The sequence below is a fragment of the Chelonia mydas genome, chromosome 13 (assembly GCF_015237465.2).
Source record: "Chelonia mydas isolate rCheMyd1 chromosome 13, rCheMyd1.pri.v2, whole genome shotgun sequence".
Taxonomy (NCBI): domain Eukaryota; kingdom Metazoa; phylum Chordata; order Testudines; family Cheloniidae; genus Chelonia; species Chelonia mydas.
This window is the reverse complement of record NC_051253.2, coordinates 26,630,393-26,649,451: the sequence shown is the minus strand read 5'-3', so window position 1 is coordinate 26,649,451 and position 19,059 is coordinate 26,630,393. Positions and strand designations below refer to the sequence as shown.

The following is a 19,059-nucleotide window of genomic DNA, read 5'->3' as shown; positions in this document are numbered from 1 at the left end:
AAGAACAGAAATTTAACTCACTGCATTTCATGCAAAGTGCAATGGGTCCTGACAAATTTAGTCTAAAGACACAAATGTTTCGAGATTTAGTTTCCTGCCAAACCTCGCTGGCATCAGCAGGGCTGCTCCAGGGACACTCATGCCTGTGGCAGCCCATTCCATCATGTTCCCACAGATCAGTGGCTCCTCATGCTTCCAGCTTTGCTGGGGGAAGGCTCCTTGCAGTCATATGAGCTGTCTGCTTCTCCTCTCCGTTCTTCACCCTGCTGGATCACCACCAGGAAAAAGGGGGTGGGAGGAGACAGCAGTACAAAGTAAGGGACCCAATACTGGCCCCACCAACAGGCTGCATCGGTTCCCCCATGACAAAGCACCAGCAAACATGCCCCGTGCACCACAGTACTCACTCCTGAGAAGGCAGCCAGCGTATGTTCACCCCTATGACTACCCCAGCAGTTCCAGCTACTCTGCCATTCCCATCTACTCCATCACCCACTCCATCACCCAGCACTTCCAGGTACCCCAGTGCTCCGAAGCGCCTCACCCCCACCCACAATGCCCCAGCAACCACCCACTCGGCTACCTTCCAGGCTCTCTAACCCAGCACCCACAGCCAGCCTGACACCCAGCTCCAACTTACCCAGCATCTACAGCTACCCCACTGGGCACCGCAGATGCCCCAGTATTCATTCATTCTGCTACCTCCCAGCTGCCCCCCAGCTTCCTCCTCAGATTCCCCCACCCAGCGCTGAGCTATCCCCCAGACGTCCAGCACCCACCGCTCCCCCACCTCTCGCTGCAGGTGTCCCAGTGTTCGGCCACCCCCGCAGCCTCCCTCACCCGCCCAGGTACCTCCCAGGCTGCCTCCAGGCACCGTCCAGCACCTCCCCCCAAGCCATCCAGCCACACCCCGTTCCGACTACTGTACCACAGCTGCCAAGTTTTATGCAGCTCCCCATCCTGTCCCTGTCATTGCTCGAGCCAGGGTGTGTTGACCATAAGATGAAGTTTATGAATATAGGTAAATTATTTGCAAATACCCAAATTAGCCCATTCAGTCATTTGCATAAATGGCACGTGTGGAACTGCACAAAATTTGGCTCGATGCATCATTCACAGACTAGGTCTCTAGGCTCAGCTGTAGCCTTGTGAGCCCCCGGGAGACCTAAGCAATACCATACCACACAGGGTATGTCTACACTGGAAAACAAAACAAAACACAGCAGCAAGTCTCAGAGCCTGGGTCAAGTGACTGGGACTTGCGCTACAGGGCTCAGAATAGCGGTGTAGAGGGTCCCACGCAGGCTCTGAAATCTGGCCCGCGGGGAGTCTCAGAGCCCAGGCTCCAGCCCGAGTAGGAATGTCTACACGACTATTTTTAGCCTCACAGTACACACCCTGCGAGCCCGAGCCAGTTGACCTGGGCTCTGTGACCCGTGGCCTCAGGGGGTTTTTTTTTGCGGTGCAGACATACCCACAGAGAACTTAAAAGTACAGCAGTTTTGTTGGCAGTGTGGCCTAATGATAGTGAAAGGGTGACACAATAAATGTCCACAAGGATTGAATGTGTAAGCGGCAAGGAGAATTAGAGGAGGAATTGTACAGGGTAGGCTAACTAAGGGGTTTCTCTTAGCCAATTTCACTTCCACCATCTTGTCTTGTACGCAAATTGTAAAATCTTTGGGGTACAGCCCCGTGTTTGTACAGCGCCTAGCACAATGGGGTGCTGGCCCGGGACTGGGTTTCCTGGCAGTGATGGTAATAAAGATAAGCAATAATAATAATAGTAGAAACCCAGTGTGAATCAAACCCAGCAAACTTAGCACCGCTCTCCTGGGAGTGCTACCCACGCTGCATGTGCTCCCTCCCTCCATCCCCTCACCCCTCCAAGCATGAGCACACTGATCAAAAGCACCTATCACCCAGCTATCTGGCTGCATTCCCTGGATTCAAAGGAGGGGACTGGTTGGCAGCGCACTGGTTCTTGTGGGTACAAGTCATGAAGAATTGGGGGAGTCCAGGCAAGAGAATTGCTCCACTCCCAGGCTGGGAAAGTAGGACAGTGCAATATGTCACCTCTCTGATGGATTGTTTCTGTGCAGTTTTGTGTCCATGCCCAGAGTTAGTTTGCTTAGGCTTTGCGCAGATATCATGAAATTGGCCATATCTCTCTATTCTCACGTCCAATGCGCTCATTCAGCGTGGAGGTTCAGGACAGAGATTTCCTCAGCCGATCAGAAAATTTCATTCTCACCGTCACTGGAATGAAACCTGCCTCTGAGATCAATTGGGGTGACTGCAGACATGCTTCTGCACCCTGTGCAGCTTTTAGAACAGACCAACCAGAGGAGACCTCAAAGGAGACTTCAGACCTTTCCTTTGTGTCCTATATTTAGAATTAATTTTATACTTGGAAGAAGAGAAATAAATTGCATCTATCAGCCAGCAGTGGCGAAGGGCTTACGCATTCGCCATGTTTCGTAAAGAGAGCACTGAATTCTCCTTGGAAGCCAATCCTAGAAAGGCATGAGCTGCAAGGGGCTTTAGGAGCCAGGATTAGCATGCGCCCAGTGGGTTCTCTGATTAGAAGCTGATTGTTTGCCAGCTGCCGTAGGTAAGGGAAAAGAGGCTTGTAGAGAGAGCAGCTGCTTTGGACATGTGGACAAGGCCCAGCAGGAGCCCCAAAGTGCTAGCAGAGACAGCAGAAGCTTAGCAAAACTGTTTGGTTAGCACAATACACAGCTCCCTGCTAGGAGTCTGTGTGGGCAGGTAATTGAACCATATGATGTGGGGATTGCATCTGTGTCAACAAGATGGCTGCATGTGCTCAGAGAGCCAGCGCTGTATGAGATGAGTTTTATATGCTGACGTTAATTCAGGGGGTTGATTCATTGCAGATATCAACATGGCTGGAGAACCTAAACCCAACAGACCCAAAGGGCTGAAGAGAGCAACCTCCGCCTTGTACAGGTAGGTCTTCAGTACATCACCTCCCCAGAGTGAGACAGCAGTGGGGATGGCTTTTCAGCAGGGGATCCCAACCAGGGCTGATATGTCATGCTCCTCTGGCTGGACTCTCCGAGCTCCCACTCCTGGGCTGCACCATAAATCTCAGTGCCAGGCCCTAATGCTGCCAACTACCCATTCAGTTCTTCCTGCTGCAGTCCACCATGGAGCTGGGCTACTCTGAACCCCAGGCTTGTACCAGAAGCAGCCCAACTTCCACGGTAGGCTACAGCAGCACAAGGGATGATGGGCCAAGGATGCTTGCTGGCATAGCCTAGGTTTGGCCAGACGATACAAGGGGGAAGCAACAGCTTTATGGGAGTCTTCACCAGGCCCCCAGAGGGAGGGAATAAATGATCTATTCAGCTTTGACACAGCGTGAGTCAAAAGAAAACAACTGGCAAATTCAAATGTTTCCATCCCGCACTGCTGGATCCATAAAGCTTCGCTCGCTTTTGATACCAGCTCTCATGTTAATGAACCTTCCCTTCCCGGCCTCCCCCAGCAACTTGCTTTCAAGTCACATAATTGCTTTAAGCAAATCTCCATGTTCTTTTCAGCGGCCGCTTTTAGGCCCTGCTTCCACACCTTGAAAAGCCCCATCTGGAGATGAAAGGGAAACAAGCTATTGTTCTGCCAAATGGTTATCCCAGGGCTTTCGTCTTTGCCCAGATCAGGCACCTGGTGCAGTCTTTGTGACAGTGCCTGCCAGCAGCCAGAGACGCATCAAGTGCTGTGGGGCCTGCATTAAAGAGGGTTGGGCGGGGGGCAGGATAATCATTCCTGATAATGGCATGGAGACATTGGGGTTGGGGGGGGGACATTTCCGCTCTCTAGCACAGTCCACCAGGGTGTTCCACTCCCAGAGCCCTCAGGTCAGAGAGCACTGGATGGCCCGAGTGAGGTACAGAGCCTTTCACTGCTAGAGCAGCAGTTTGCACATGGACTGTGCTGGCAGCAGCTGAAAGCCACGGCTGCAGGAGGAGGGAGAGGGCTCTAGGAGCGCTTCTTCAGGTGGGCGGGTCAGTTTTAAAAAACATAGACAGAATGGTCCAAGGGAGTTAGGAGCAGCCCAGCTTTCACTGACTTTAATGGCATTTGGGTGTCAGGCTCCATTCAGCCACTCTGAATATCCCAGGCTCAGCTCTGTCAAGCCAAAGAGGTGCAGGCAGGAAGGAGGCAGCTGCAATGCAGCACCCTGCCTCTAGGGGCCACTCTGACCCCCTGCCAAACCCTCATCCCCTGGCAGCTAAGCGTGGATGAGATGGACATAGCCGGGGAAACCCAGCTGCCAGCTAGTCACCCAGCCCACAGGTCCTCCTCCTCTTCTTCCCTCCAGATGAGAGAGACAGGGATGGGGGGATGGACAGGAAGGCCTTAAACAGTGGAGGGGGCTTTGTTGGGGGGATTTTGGAGAGAGGAGATGTGGGGGAAATGGAGGGGCAGGGAGGACTTCAGAGTGGGAGACTGTGGGGGCAGAGGGACCTTGAAGGGTGGGGAAGCAGGTGTAGGAGGACAAGGGAGGGGAGTACCATCAGAAATTTGGTAGGGAAGACCTTGGGGAGAGGGTGAAAGAAATAATGACGGGGAGAGGGAGAGAAGGAGATACAGTGGGGAAAGAGAAGAGAGTGAGGGGGCTGGGCAAACAGTGCCAGGGACCCTGACACATGGGGAACCAGGAGAGACTGGGGAATGAGAGGGCAGAACGGAGGAGCCGGGGGAAGGAAGGAAAAATGCAAGGAGAGCAAATAAGGAGGGAGCATGGAGCTGTGGAAAGACAAGGAGGCTAGAGAACGGGACAATGGGAGGAGCCATGGGACATGGGGCCAGGGCCTGAGGCACGTGAAGGAGTGTGGGGTGAATTGGAATGAGACAGCGTTGCCAGCTCTCCAGATTCTATCATGAATCTCATTACTACTGATGGTTTTCTTAAGCCCCTGCGCCTGGAGTCATGTGAATATGGGAGAAACTCAGCTTTCGTATGAAAATACAGTAGGTTTCTGGTTGCAAAGAAAAAACTTTTAAATGTGACCAAGGGCAGACTCAAAAACCAGAAGGCTAATAAAAAGAACCCCAAAATGTGTTGGGTTTTTATAAAATCTCATGATTTTTATGCCAGTCATGATGTTAGGGGTTTGACTCGTGATTTTTGACTGCTTGGTGTTGGTAACACCTGCAGATAACAAGGGAAGGAGATGTGGTGGGATTTTTTTTTTAGACAGGGGAACTAGGAGAGAATAGTGTTTTTTCCCATGAAAAAAAAAGTGGGGGGGGGGTGAGGAAGGGAAAACAAGAGGTACATGAAAGGGAAAACACAAGCGCTGGAGAGAGAGTGGAAAGAAAGGAAATGCAGAGACAGGGAGGGGATGGAACAGGGAGATGGAGCAAAAGAGAAGAACAAAGAAAAGGAGAAATGGAAAAATAAGGAAGAAAACATAACTCTCTGGTTATGGTGAACTAAATGCATTATGTGGGACTTCTGCTGCCTCTCTGCCCTAGCAGGAATTTAACCCAGTGTAAACTGGCTTCTGTTGCTTCCTGTAGCTGTATTTTATTGATATTTACCTGGCGGGCATCCCACTGCTCTGTAATTGTTGGGAGAGAGGACGACAGAATGATGCTGCTTTGGGGATTTGAGTTTTATTACTTGGTGGCTGTTAAAGTAGGGCAGGCGTTTATTTATTATTTTTAATTACATGAAACAGTGGTGGGCAATGGATTTCTTCTGAGCCTAGAGCCTCTGATTTAGGACACTAAGAAACACCCTGAAATAATGAACAGGCCAAAATTAAGAGAAACACCTAAGAGGGAAACAGAACAGTGGGGACGATCTGAGCCAGTTTGCTAACAGGCAGCTCAGAGGGAAACAGACTGCTTCTCCAGTCACCAAGCGGATGGGGAAAGGTATTTCTCTCCTGGTGTTTGGAGATTCTGGTTACTCTGGGGTAAAATCCTGGCCACACTGAAGTCCATGGGAGTTTTCCCATTGATCCTGTGTATTTAAGGTACATCAATATTGCTGGCTATGTGCTCTGGCTAGTGAGGTTAAATGGCAAGTATGGTCTGGCTTGCAGCTCCTTTGTTATTGTTACCGCCAGCCGTCTTTGTTGCTTCCCTCCCCAGGGAAATGGTGCCATGTCTCTGAAGTGGATGTTATGGGCCAAGCTTTCAGAAATCCAAGTTTCGAGCCGGGGTTCAAATCTGAGCGCTCGCACCTCTGATTACTCTCTTTGTGTCCACAGTGAGGTGCAGTAGGTGGAGGCACATGTGCTCGTACTCACCCCGGCAGTTCAACGGTGGCACAAATTGTGTCCAGAAATGGGAGGCACGTCCCTTCTGGTAACATGTCCCTACATGGGGACCGCGCTAACCAAAACTTCAGGAATCCCTGCCTGCATCCCAAAGATTGATCAGTCTCCTACAGATGCTGTCCTCTGGACAACTAAATCTTCTTTCCCTCGCTTCCTCCCTGTTCCCAATCCTGGACACCATCTTCCTCTCAATTCACTTTCTCCCTAACCCTGCTAGATGAGCTCCTTGATCGTCTACTTCCAGAAGACAGACAGTTTTGCATTGTCGTCTCAAGCTCCCATGGACGCTATTTTCATCCACCCCTGAGTCAGGCAGTGTCCAGAGATGGTACCTCCAAGTCAAAGCTGAACCACATCAGAAAGTTACTTTGGAAGAAGTTCGCGCTGCCACTTCCCTTGCTATAGAAGGTGCCAGGCCTGTCAATCCAAGATCATTCATCAGTACTATAGACCCCGAAAAGAAAAGAACCCACCCAGTCTCAGTAATGGTGGGCGTATCTGATGCCCCTCTCTGAGAATAGCTTCTGCTGAGACCTTTCTAAGTTCAGAGCCCAGTAGTTAGCATCTAAACTCAGCAGAGAACCCGTTATAATAATGCACTGCGTTTTGCATACTGTGCCTTTACCCACAGGGATATTCATTGAGAATATGATCTATAATGGCATCAAATTGTCTGCCACGGGCTTATAAACTGTTGCAGACAGTTATGGGGTGGATGCCATTAAAGTCTGTGGTCTGTTCTAAACCTTTGTCCCCTGGAATGGAAAGGAAAGGAAATTCCAGCAAGTCAGACTGGGCGGGAAGGAGAGGGTGTGAGAGGGAGTTACGGAGTTATAGCACCGTGATTTCAGAGCCATAAAACTCAGCATAGAGGGAAAGATTATGGCTCTGAATGGTGGAAAATCATTCTTTAACTACTGAGGAAGTAGGGTGACCAGGTGTCCAGTTTTCGACCAGAACACCCAGTCAAAAAGGGACTCTGGCGGCTCCGGTCCCAGTGGGGCTGTGCTTGGGAGCTGCAGGCCAAGTAGCCTCTCGGAGGTGCCTACACACCAGTGCAGCCATAGGAAAGCTCTCGGTGCAGCTCCACACAGCCAATCGTGGAGGGCGGTTATCAGGACAGAGTGGGGATGGACTTTGGGATCTGTGTTTATGCAACTCCTCTGGCCCCAAACACCATATGCACAGGGCAAGAAGGGACTGAGGCCAGTATTCCAGCTCATAAATAGGCGTAACTGCCTTGCTGACTGTATCAGGGGATGGACTCCACTTCCCTCACCCTACCATACTTCTTGCACAGTGTCCAGTTACTTGGGGTGTGTCTTCACTACGGACTAAATTGGCACCACTACCATCGATGCAGCGGGCATCGATTTAGCGGGTCTAGTGAAGACATGATAAGTCAACGGAGGAGTGCTCTCCCATCAACTTAATTAATCCACCTCAACAAGAGGCGGAAGCTATGTCGATAGGAGAGCATCTCCCATTGACATAGCATGGTGTAGACATGTAGATGTAACGTCGACTTAAGTTACGTAACTTACGTAACTTAATTAGCCTAACTTAGATCAAATTACACCACTAGTGTAGACAAGGCCTTAGTCTTTATGTTGGAGAAGGGACTTTCGTGCCATATGTGGGGAACTAATGGAGCTCAGCAGTGAAATCAACTCAAGACTACCAAAGTATCTTTTCAGCTGATACTTTCTCTACTGCTGGAATAATTATGACACTACAACAATTAATACAGGGAGTAAATCAGCACAGCATGCCACTTCTCACTGCCTGTGATGTGCCCCCAGACAGGTCACTAAAGGTGCAACCACTCAGATTCACACCTGCAGGTCAGGTACATTCTCAAAAAAGGTAACACAAGCTTTGCAGATGCAAAATGAACCCACAAGGCTAAAAAGATTTTCTCCTCAGTCCCTTTTAATTTGCTAGTCATGAACCTGTGTGGATCATAAATAATTAATAGGTTATTTAGCGATTTAAAGCTGAAAAAAGGAATTGAACTGGAGACTATGCCTATCATAGCATTCAGGAATGGTGCTGGCTCTCTCTCTTAAACAGCGTACGTATTACTTTTTAAATACTATATAGCCCTCTTTGTTACCTACTGATTGGAAAATTGCAACAATTATCCCTGAACATAAAGGGAATCATGAGCTGTGAAATTACCGAGCGCACAACTTGCAGCTAAACAGCTCAATCTAGGGCACAAGACAACACTCTCTTTTAATCAGTGCAGTTTGCAGTTAGATTGAAAATATATGTCTGATGCACTGAGACCAGTTTCCGGAGATGCTGGTTAGGTTACCCAGGCCCATGTTCTCACATCTCTCAAGAGGTGCCTAAGGCCCAGTTCTTCTAAGGTATTTGTTGCCTAACTCCCATGGAAGTTAGGTGCCTAAATACCTTTGAGTCTCTGCTGAGCGTGTTAGCAATGAGCTGATGGGGACGTCTGCACATCAGCAAATAAGGGTTTTGAATTCTTTATCTGCTGAGCTAATGAGAGCATGATGCTATAGGGTGCTAAACAACTCACAAGATCAGGCTCCTTCTCTCCAGGTTAAGCCAATTTTCAATTGTTAAACGGCCAGGTTCAAGATTCATAGCCAGGTTGCAGTTGAGGAAGGTCTGTCTATTTTCTCATTTACATTACAGACCTCCCTATTGGGGCAGAATTCACAGAGCCCGCATGAGGTCTATGCAGCTTTAGGGTGGGATTTAGGTACCTGCCTATTGGCAGTATGTCTGATAGCAGATGATCCTATGCGGCACAAACACAGTCTCTCCCATCTCCAGCGTTTGTACCATTGTTTGAGCTACTCAAGGGCCATTAACACTGAGGATGCTACTTTATCTGCAGTTCTGATCACAGGGTTAAAATGGGATTCCATGAGAGTAAACACCAGGAGAGCCACATGAAAATCTCTGGACTAGCCCAGTTTCCTTCCATCAGTCGCTGGGTCATGGTTGGCAGGTGTTGAACATAGCATTTACCCATGTTGAGATCAGACCAGCTCCCCATCCTACCGTAAAGTTGGACTCTCAGCATTCGAGAGAGTAATGGTCTGGTTTTCAGCCCAGCCTTTATCCAGCTTCTGGTTTTGTATTCCCACTTATTTATAGATGTCAATGTACTTGACTGCACCTCCAAATCAGATATGTAAATTTCAAAACATCAATTGTATCTGCAAATACTGAGGTGCAAAATTGTTCTCATAAATGTTTCCACCACCAAAATGGGAGGGTTTCCAAATCTGCCCTTCCATCTCTAATACCCAAAATGGCACTGAGAGGTGTTCATCACTGAAAACAATATTTCAACTTTTAGCACAGGCCACTTAAAACACCAATTTATTGGTGTGACAATTCTAAGATAGGCATAACTCTTTACAAATGTGTTGTCTTTGGCATTAGAAAAGGCATCCTTCCAGCTGGCTGTGCTAGGGCGGATCCATAAGTGTTTTAGACATGGATTATTCAAAAATACACAATTCTGATTCTGAGAATAAGTCATATAGGTGCTCCAATACCACAGGGATGAGAATGATACGATGGATCGATGGATGAGAAAGAAAGAAAGAAAGAAAGAAAGAAAGAAAGAAAGAAAGAAAGAAAGAAAGAAAAAGATAACTGACTTGGCAAACACTATGGAAACAGTATAGTTTATTGGTTAAAACATCAGACCATCTGCATTCTATTGCTCATTCTGCCCCTGACTCATTGCATCCTGGGTTAGTGTAACAATAATATTAGCTATCAAGGAGAGAGAACATTGTCTCCTTACAGAGAATAATGATGAGATATGTTTATGTAGTGCCTGGCTCCCCACCTTGGCTCCATGGATTACACAGATTATTTCCCTTGAATGAATAATTCATTGTCAAATTACACCGTGTTGTATTCTAAGTCATTAGTCAGGACCACTAATCCCTCAGGGGAGGGACTCTGATTAAAGAAAGAGGAGCAACAGGTATTTTATGCAGCATCCCCGAGTGAAAATCTGGGGCTGAATGGTAACCATTTAACAAAGGGAGGGCTCCTGCCCTTTCACTAGTACATATGTAGAAATGATGACATTATTGTAAGCACCGGAACTGTGTCCCCCTAGCTGCTCCCCTCCTTGGGAGGAGACTTAATTCGGCCCATCAACCAAATAGTCTCAGGTCCTACAATGAGATCCACCTGGGCGGCCCCTATGCATATGTGGAACCCCTAGGGCCCTTAGTTCCGTCCGCCTGGTTCCGACCCCAGGATCAGGGCCTTAGAGGAACGCTAATTCAGAGCGAGCTTCAAGGACGCGATTAGTAACTAAAGGTACTAAAGGCCGACAGTGATCTGAGAGGAGCAGTGAAAAATCAACTGGGCAGGAAAGGAGAGAAGCAAGAATGATTCAAAGAGATGCTGAGTGTACTGGACTTTCTGCCTCCTGTGATTCCCAGTGTAACCTCCCTTCCTCTACCCCAGCCCCTGCAAGCTTCCCACCTGCAAGGTCTGGCAGTGAGCATGCACATGGAATGAATTACTGCGGTGACTAAAGAGAGTGATTTCTCTGGGTTGGAGTTATGGGGGCCATGCAGAGATGCTACCACCTGCCTCCCCAGCCTATGGATGGTGGGAACATTTCCCTCTGTAGAGTCACCCGTCTCCTAACCTTTGGGAGCAGGATCCCAGCAAGAGCTGGTATGGTTGGAATCTGCTTTGACTGCCAGGTACAGAAAGGTGTCCAGGGAGAAGAACACAGACCATTTTATAGGTAGGGATAGGAAGATGCTGGAATAGGTGATTCTTCTATACGAGCGCAATAGACAGACTTCGTCCAGGTCTGTTCAGCACTGTGCGTCGATGGTTAAAATTCACTGGTTAGTAACCACTTATAAATCATGTGCTGTGAGGACACAATCTGTGGGCCAGGTTCTCAGCCATGCCACACTCTGCCGCTGAAGAGGGGGTGAGGTCAAAGCCTCTTACCACGCCCATGTTTTTAGCCACAGTTAGTGGTGTGGTAAGTAGTTGTTGAATGGGTGCAGCTTAGCTTTGTAAGGTACTTTCTTGTGGGCCATCATCTGTGTTCCTCCCATCCATTATCATGGACCACTACAGCTAATTCAGTAAGGACAAATGCAAAGTACTCCACTTAGGAAGAAACAATCAGTTGCACGCATACAAAACGGGAAATGACTGCCTAGGAAGGAGTACTGCAGAAAGGGATCTGGGGGTCCAAATGGATCACAAGCTAAACATGAGTCAACAGTGTAACACTGTTGCAAAAAAAGCAAACGTCATTGTGGGATGTATTAGCAGGAGTGTTGTAAGCAAGACACGAGAAGTAATTCTTCCTCTCTACTCTGTGCTGATTAGGCCTCAACTGGAGTATTGTGTCCAGTTCTGGGTGCCACCTTTCAGGAAATATGTGGACAAATTGGAGAAAGTCCAAAGAAGAGCAACAAAAATGATTAAAGGTCTAGAAAACATGACGTACGAGGGAAGATTGAAAAAATTGGGTTTTACTCTGGAAGAGTGGACTGAGGGGGGACATGATAACAGTTTTCAAGTACATAAAAGATTGTTACAAAGAGGAGGAGGGAGAAAAATTGTTCTCCTTAACCTCTGAGGATAGGACAAGAAGCACTGGGCTTAAATTGCAGGTTTAGATTGGACATTAGGAAAAACTTCCTAACTGTCAGGATGATTATGCAGTGGAATAAATTGTCTAGGGAGGTTGTGGAATCTCCATTATTGGAGGTTTTTAAGAGCAGGTTAGACAAACACCTGTCAGGGATGTTCTAGATAATAGTCCTACTATGAGTGCAGGGAACTGGACTAGATGACCTCTCGAGGTCCCTTCCAGTCCTACGATTCTATGAAACCTTCCATCTCAGAGAGCAGAATCTGAAACCCCAGTGAGCACTGCCCCATTGACTGCAGTCTGTTTCCCAAACCTTCCCTGAACCACAAACCCCAGGGCGCCTCCAGCCCCCCCGCAAACAGAGTGCTCCAGGTTCCCCCAGGACAGACGCTGGGTGTGTGAGAGCACAGAGTGTTGTTGTGGAGATACAAGAGAACGTTGGAAGCACAGATGAATGAACCTCTGCCAGAATCATTTTTTATTTTATCCAGCCTGGTTCACCCCTCCGTACTTAAAGCGAACCTGCTATAGTCAGTCAAGAGCATAGTCGCTGCTTTCTCTGTGGATGCACGTGTTAATCAGCAGCACAGCGGGTGCGCACCAGATACATTTGGCAGCAGCTGTGTTTTACCTGGACGATCCTGGTACATTCAGCAGCTGCATTTTCCTTGCTGTGCCATGGATCTTGGCATGCCGGGATATCTGGCCTGAGCAAAGCAGTCACTGTCTCTGAAGTGCTTTGAAAGTCCTCTGCGCTTCTTATGTGTTTTCCTCTTGTGAAAAACAGCTGCAGGGTGGAGAGAATGTTATTGAGTCTCCAGGGTGTACTAAAGACAAGAAATGTAATAGTGACACCTCTGGAGTGCACGTGCACACATTCGCTCTCTCGCTCACTCTCTCTCTGGCCAAGCAAACCACCACATCTTGATCGAAATTCAGGCCTAAGAGAACAGCACCAGTTTGGTTCTGATGACCATGGCCGGTATCGCAGCTGAGGAAGCAGTGTATTAAACATTCTCTTAGCTGCTGCTGCCCCTTACTCATCCTCCCAGCAGGAGTAAACTGGAGCAGCTCTAGTGATGTCAAAGGAACTGGGCTAGTTTACACCAGCTGGGAATCTAGCCCAAAGTGCCAGGCTTGTTCCTCTGGGGATGTCTTGATACATGAAGAATACAGGAAGGAAGTGCCCAGATCCCACTGGAATTCAAAAGGAGTTGGGTATCTCACTCCCTTAGGCTCCTTGGACAATACCAGCCTGTGTCCATATGGTTCCACCGTGACAGACTGCCGAATCCTACTGCTTTCCTGTTTCACAAGCTTCACGCTTATTTACTCTCTCAATGAGCCTAGCAAGGACGACTGTGTAATGCAGAAACAAGGAGAATTAGATGCTAGGGAGAGATGATGAAACATGTGAGCGCAGGAGTGTAACCAGGGCCAACAGGCAACGAGATCTAGGACTCTTTCCTCTATTTCCCTTCACTCACACTAGGGCTCGTCTACAGTTGAAACGCTGCAGAGGTGCTGCTGTAGTGCTTCAGTGTGGACACTACGTACGCCGACAGGAGGGGCTCTCCCATTGGTGTAGTTAAACCATCTCCCTGAGAGGTGGTAGCTAGGTCGATGGAAGAATTCTTCTTGACCTAGCATTGTCTACGTGGGGACTTAGGTCAGCTTAACTATGTCACTCAGGGTGTGGATTTTTCACACCCTTGAGCGACATAGCCAGGTCAAGCTAGTGTAGACCAGCCCTAGAGCTAACTTAGTCCACAAACTCTTGCTGGAACTAGGGGCAGAATATTTTGAAAGGAGGTTTTCAGATAAGCATCCAGAAGTTCATGTATTTCTCCAAAGCTCTGTGTCTAGAAGGAGAGAGAGAAATCTTAGGACAGACAGGGCCAGATAAAGGTAACCTGGGTCCCTCCTGACACCACAACACAGGACTCCCCAAGGTTCTGTCCCAGAGAGGCAGTGCCATGGGACCCTCTTTTCTCCCCCAAGGACTAACAACTGGGGCATCCCAATAGTTTGCCTTGCAGCTGGAGTAAATCTGCTTGGCTAGGAGGGATGAGCTTGAAGGACTTTTCTTCCCCTGTCACACACAGAGTTCTTCGTTAGGGTCATGTTGTCAGGGCCTCTCAGAGTAGTGAGCAGTTCACACCTCACAGTGCTGTTATGTCAGGCTGCCTGCAGACTCAGGCAGACATCATTGCATCAGATACACTCAGGTTACATTTTCAATCTTTTATTCACAACAAGGAGGGCTAGAAACATACTGTTTTAAGTGGAGCTAAACTTCTGATGTAATTCTGTGACTCCAGAAGCTGGGGCCTTAGACACAGGGCTAGACACAGGGCTAAAAATGTTATGCCTTAATTCAGCCTTGAGAATAGACTAATGTCCATCTGAGATGGGTACCACTGCAGACAGGGAGTATTTCTGATCATGGTTCAAAGAAGTAATTGCAGAGCTGTGTTGCAAAGAAAATAAGTTAACCATGCTTTGAACTTCTGAAAGAATTTGGGCTGGTTCTGAACATGAGATGAATGCTCGGATTGGCTCCCATTTTACCCAGCCTCATACTCTAGCTAAAGCACTTATGTTTTCCATAGTGCTGGTGTAAAAGTGCACAATCGCTTTTTCATACAGGCCACACCCCAACCTGCACGCGCTACTCAGACAATGCTCGGGCACCAGTCGAGTGGGCACAAAGTGCATGGATGCTTTGGCATGAACACTTACGCAGCAAGTACTCGCTGGAGTGTACCGGCTGGGATGCAGGCTGGGGGGTTGTGCTGCAAGCACATGCCGCAGCAGACAAGCATCCTGTCCAGTGCATTCAGCTCCCCAGCCTCCCTCCTCCCAAGTACAGATCACCCTCCCAACTCTGACCTACCTGCCTAGTGTCGGCAGACAGCCACTTTCATCCTTCTTCCCCAGTGCAGACATTGCCTGCTCGTTTGTGTGTATGTGAGGGGTGTTGTCTCTGGGGGGAACTGACTTCATGCTATGCAGAAACTAAGCAGATGGGCTGCCTGATATGGAAAACTGCCTGCCTAGTATTTCCCATGATGTGGGGAGGAAAGAAGCATTTAGAAGTGGGTCTTGCCTTTGAGGAGCTGTAGCTCCTAGCAGACGGTGCTGGGGAAAGCAAAGAGGAGGATTATCAGAGAAAAGGTCAATATCATTTATAAAGGTATCAGGAGCAGGTGTAATGAGGGTGCTGGAGCAGAACTGCATGTCCTCGATAATAAGCATTATACGTATTAAAATAGCAGGGACAAAGGCTGAGGAAGGAAATTGAAATTGATCCATGTTAAGGCTAAATGTGGCAAAGGGCAGCTGTGCAGAAAAGTGCAGGCATGGAGAGAGATTCCAGAGCCACCGGGAGCAGCTTGGGAGAGGATCCATAATCTCTTAGGCGGAAGAGCAGGGAGGTCTGCACAGAGCAGCGGACGCAAAGGGGGAGAATAAACACAAAGCCAGTGGAAAACTGGCTTGAACTCCCAAGGGGGGGTTACTCAGAGCCAGCCCTAGAAGGATGGGGCTGTGCAGGAGGAGGCTGTTGCACCAGCTGGGGAGAACCTGAGATGAGAAAGAGAGGCTAGATAAGCAGATGGCGCAACCTACATGTTTCTTTCCCAGACCAGGCTGTGCTGACCCAGATCCTTCTGAGCTGGGAGAAGTCAGCCCACCAGCGAATGCTGGACCTGATTCAGAGCTCACTTGCACCAATTTTACACTGGGGTAACTCCAATGACTTTAATAGCGTCACCTCTGACTTACCCATGTAAGTGAGGGCAGAATCAGTCCCTCATAGCTCATACGCAGAGAGATTGAAAAGACTGGGATTGTTTACCTGACAGGAGATGAATCAGAGGCATCATGATAGAAGTATGTAGAATAATGAAGAGGACAGAGCAGGCAGATTGGGAACTTCTGCTCTCCCTGTCTCACAAGAACAACGGGACCTTCAGTGAAACTGAAAAGTGGCAAATTTGAAACTGATGAAAGGAAATTCTTTTCCATGCAATGCATAATTAGCCTGTGAAACTCACTGCCACATGATGATGCTGAGGCAAATAACTCAATGAGATGGGTATTTGGTTAGCATGAACACCCAGTTACAACAGTGAATTCCAACAAACAGTTCTGGAAGAGATAAAAACATCACATTTCCGGATTTAACCCAGTGTAACTGGTAGGGATTAGGAGGTGACCTTCATGGGGGTAGATTATCCCACAACTGCCTGCCTATTATGGGGTTCTAAAGCCTTCATATGAAGCAACTGGTGCTGGTCACTGTCAGAGCCAAGATACTGGGCTTTATGGAGCCCAGGGGTGACCCAATCTGGCAGGTCCTGTGTTCCTATGCTCCAGAACTGGCCCACTGTGGAAGATGATGTGAGATCCGAGTTACCCAGGAAAGAATTTTCTGTAGTATCTGGCTGATGAATCTTGCCCATATGCTCAGGGTTCAGCTGATCGCCATATTTGGGGTCGGGAAGGAATTTTCCTCCAGGGCAGATTGGAAGAGGCCCTGGAGGTTTTTCGCCTTCCTCTGTAGCATGGGGCACGGGTCACTTGCTGGAGGATTCTCTGCTCCTTGAAGTCTTTAAACTACGATTTGAGGACTTCAATAGCACAGATGTAGGTGTGAGGTTTTTTTGTAGGAGTGGTGGGTGAAATTCTGTGGCCTGCGTTGTGCAGGAGGTCAGACTAGATGATCATAATGGTCCCTTCTGACCTAAATGTCTATGAATCTATGAATCTATGATTGGTTACATTCACACTTGTAAAACATGGCTCTAGAAAACAATGAAGCTAAAGGACTGGGATTTTTAACAACATAAAATGTTTCAATTGCAGCAGGAATAGATTAATTACAATAGTGCTAGTAACAATGCTAATTAATCAGAGCTTTCCATCTTCTTGTCTCTACAGTGGATACGACTTTGACTATGACTACTACAGAGATGACTTCTACGACAGGTGAGCGGAGGAGCGATCGCCAGCAGTGCTGTATTCTGTGTATGCTTCTCCATGAGCCACAGCCCAAAACACTGGGCAGAGTAGAATAAAGAACAGCAGAGCTGGGGGAGAGAGACTTTGCAAAGGCGAGGCAGTGGCAGAAAAGAGGAGTTTTCAGATGAGGTCTGAAACCAGCTGGGGAGGTACAGGAGACAGGAGCGGCACTAAGTGGGGTGAGATTGAGAGGTGGCCATGCTAGATAAGCAGAAGGAGCAGGTAAGAGGTGAGAGGAGGAGCCCCCTCCATGTTTCCTTCCCAGACCAGACTGAGCTAGATGGTTCTGAGCTGGGTCAAGTCAACCCACCCCGGGAATGGTGGGGGATGTTATGTGGATGAATACCACACAAGAGGGGCGTTGGTTGGGAAGGTGGGAAGGGGGTGAATATCACACTCCACTCTGGAATCAGTGAGGGAGGGACAAACAGACCAAATTATTTCCCTGTCTCAGATCTGTAACTTTTAATGTGCTGCTGTCTCCAGGCAGGGACTGCTGCGCGGCCATGAGTGCCCCCGCAACTTCCACTGACTTTATTCATGCCCCCAGTTCCTCACAGGATCAGTCCCTCTGTGTCCTGAGCGCAAAGCTGCTCAGCAGACAGGTGTGAGGGTGTGTATTTCTAAATGGCAGCCCTGGGGTGACATTCCCCCCTGTGCAGAGACAGCACAAGGCCTAGGAACCACTTAGGAGCCCTTCAGCAGCAGTGTAAAAGAAGCCGAGCTGAGACTGGACCTTTGGGTTTTTTGGGTCCATCTGTTACTCTTTGTGATTTCCAGGAAGGTGTGTAACATTCACCGTCAGTGGCGCCTAGGCCTTGTGCTGGCTGTCTGCATGGGCAGGGGGCGGAGTTTCACCCTCAGCCATGGAGCTGAACCCCCTCTCCTGAATAAATATTCTGGGATCAGAAATTAACGAACACTTTTGCCCAACACCACACAGAGCAGGGCAGACTCCAGCTTGCCCTGCTGGAGCTGCAGGGAGACCAAGGAGCAAACACCTGTTTGCGTCAGTAAAGGAAGCAGCTAGGACTCCTACACAGATCTGCTGAGTAAGGAGGTAGCGTTTCTACATAGTGGGCTCTGTGGCTATGCCTATGCTGCAGTCCAGCCTTCCTCTCCTTCCTCTGCTGCCTGCCTTCCCCTTCCCCCTCGCAGCTTGCCATCCCCCAACCAGGCCTTGGGGATTCCTGTTATCCTTGGCTTGCTCAGCGCTGCTGAAGCTAGTGGCCACTCATGTTGAAAAGATGCCATTTGGCTGGAGGGGAATGGTTTGGTGGCAGAGAGGAGGGAACAGGGCATCCACCTGTCTGGATGGAGCCTTGATAAATGTAAAAGCATCTCCTCTGCTCATGTCAAATCTCACAATAGTAGAAGCCATGGACAATCTCAAAGGTCACTTGCCCCCTCCGTCCTGCCAGCTCCTTGCGACACAGGGTATAAACAGAGATGGCTGGGAGGTTGGGGGGTGGGGAGAGGAAATGCAAAGGAAGGAGAAGGGGAAGAATGGAAGGGGGGAGAGGAACCAAAGGTCCTTCCCCTGTAAATGCACTCCAGCCCTTACAGGGTCTTGATCCCCTCAATTATTTCTGAGAACAAAAGCCTTCAGGGGCAGGTTAACAAAACACATTACATAACAGACCACTGCATTTAGCGAGAGTGATCTCAGCATGCAGAGAAATTGCCAGCATAAGGGCTGGAACGTGTACCGTCAAACTGTATGCCAGAATCCTGGTTCCTTTCTGTCACTAGTCAGGGTGTTTGCAGTGATGTAGCCATGTTCGTCCCAGGGTACTAGAGAGACAAGGTGGGCGAGGTAATACCTTCTATTGGACCAGCTTCTGTGGGTGAGAGAGACAAGAAGAGCTCTGTGTAAGCTTGAAAGCTTGTCTCTCTCTCTCACCAACACAAGTCTGTCCAATAAAAGATATCACCTCCCCCACCTTGTCTCACTCTTCATGGTGTCACGTAGCAGCAGCTCGTTTGTGTGTAGCGGCAGCAACCTCTAGTGGCATGATTACGCACCGTTCCCCTTTGTGACTATTGCTGGCCTATCTCCCAAGTCCCGTTTCATGCTGA

The 19,059-nt window shown here is 48.7% G+C and overlaps 1 protein-coding gene across 5 annotated transcripts in view; it reads left to right on the top strand.

Moving 5' to 3' along the window:
• The window catches only part of RALY (RALY heterogeneous nuclear ribonucleoprotein), a 282,704-nt gene that overhangs the window by 243,069 nt on the left and 20,576 nt on the right, over window positions 1-19,059 (top strand). For all 5 annotated transcript variants that reach the window (XM_037877164.2, XM_037877163.2, XM_043527222.1 and 2 more), the window contains 2 exons: window positions 2,898-2,970; window positions 16,900-16,947. In XM_037877164.2, the coding sequence (XP_037733092.1) occupies window positions 2,898-2,970; window positions 16,900-16,947 (121 nt within the window). The remainder of the gene's footprint in view (window positions 1-2,897; window positions 2,971-16,899; window positions 16,948-19,059) is intronic.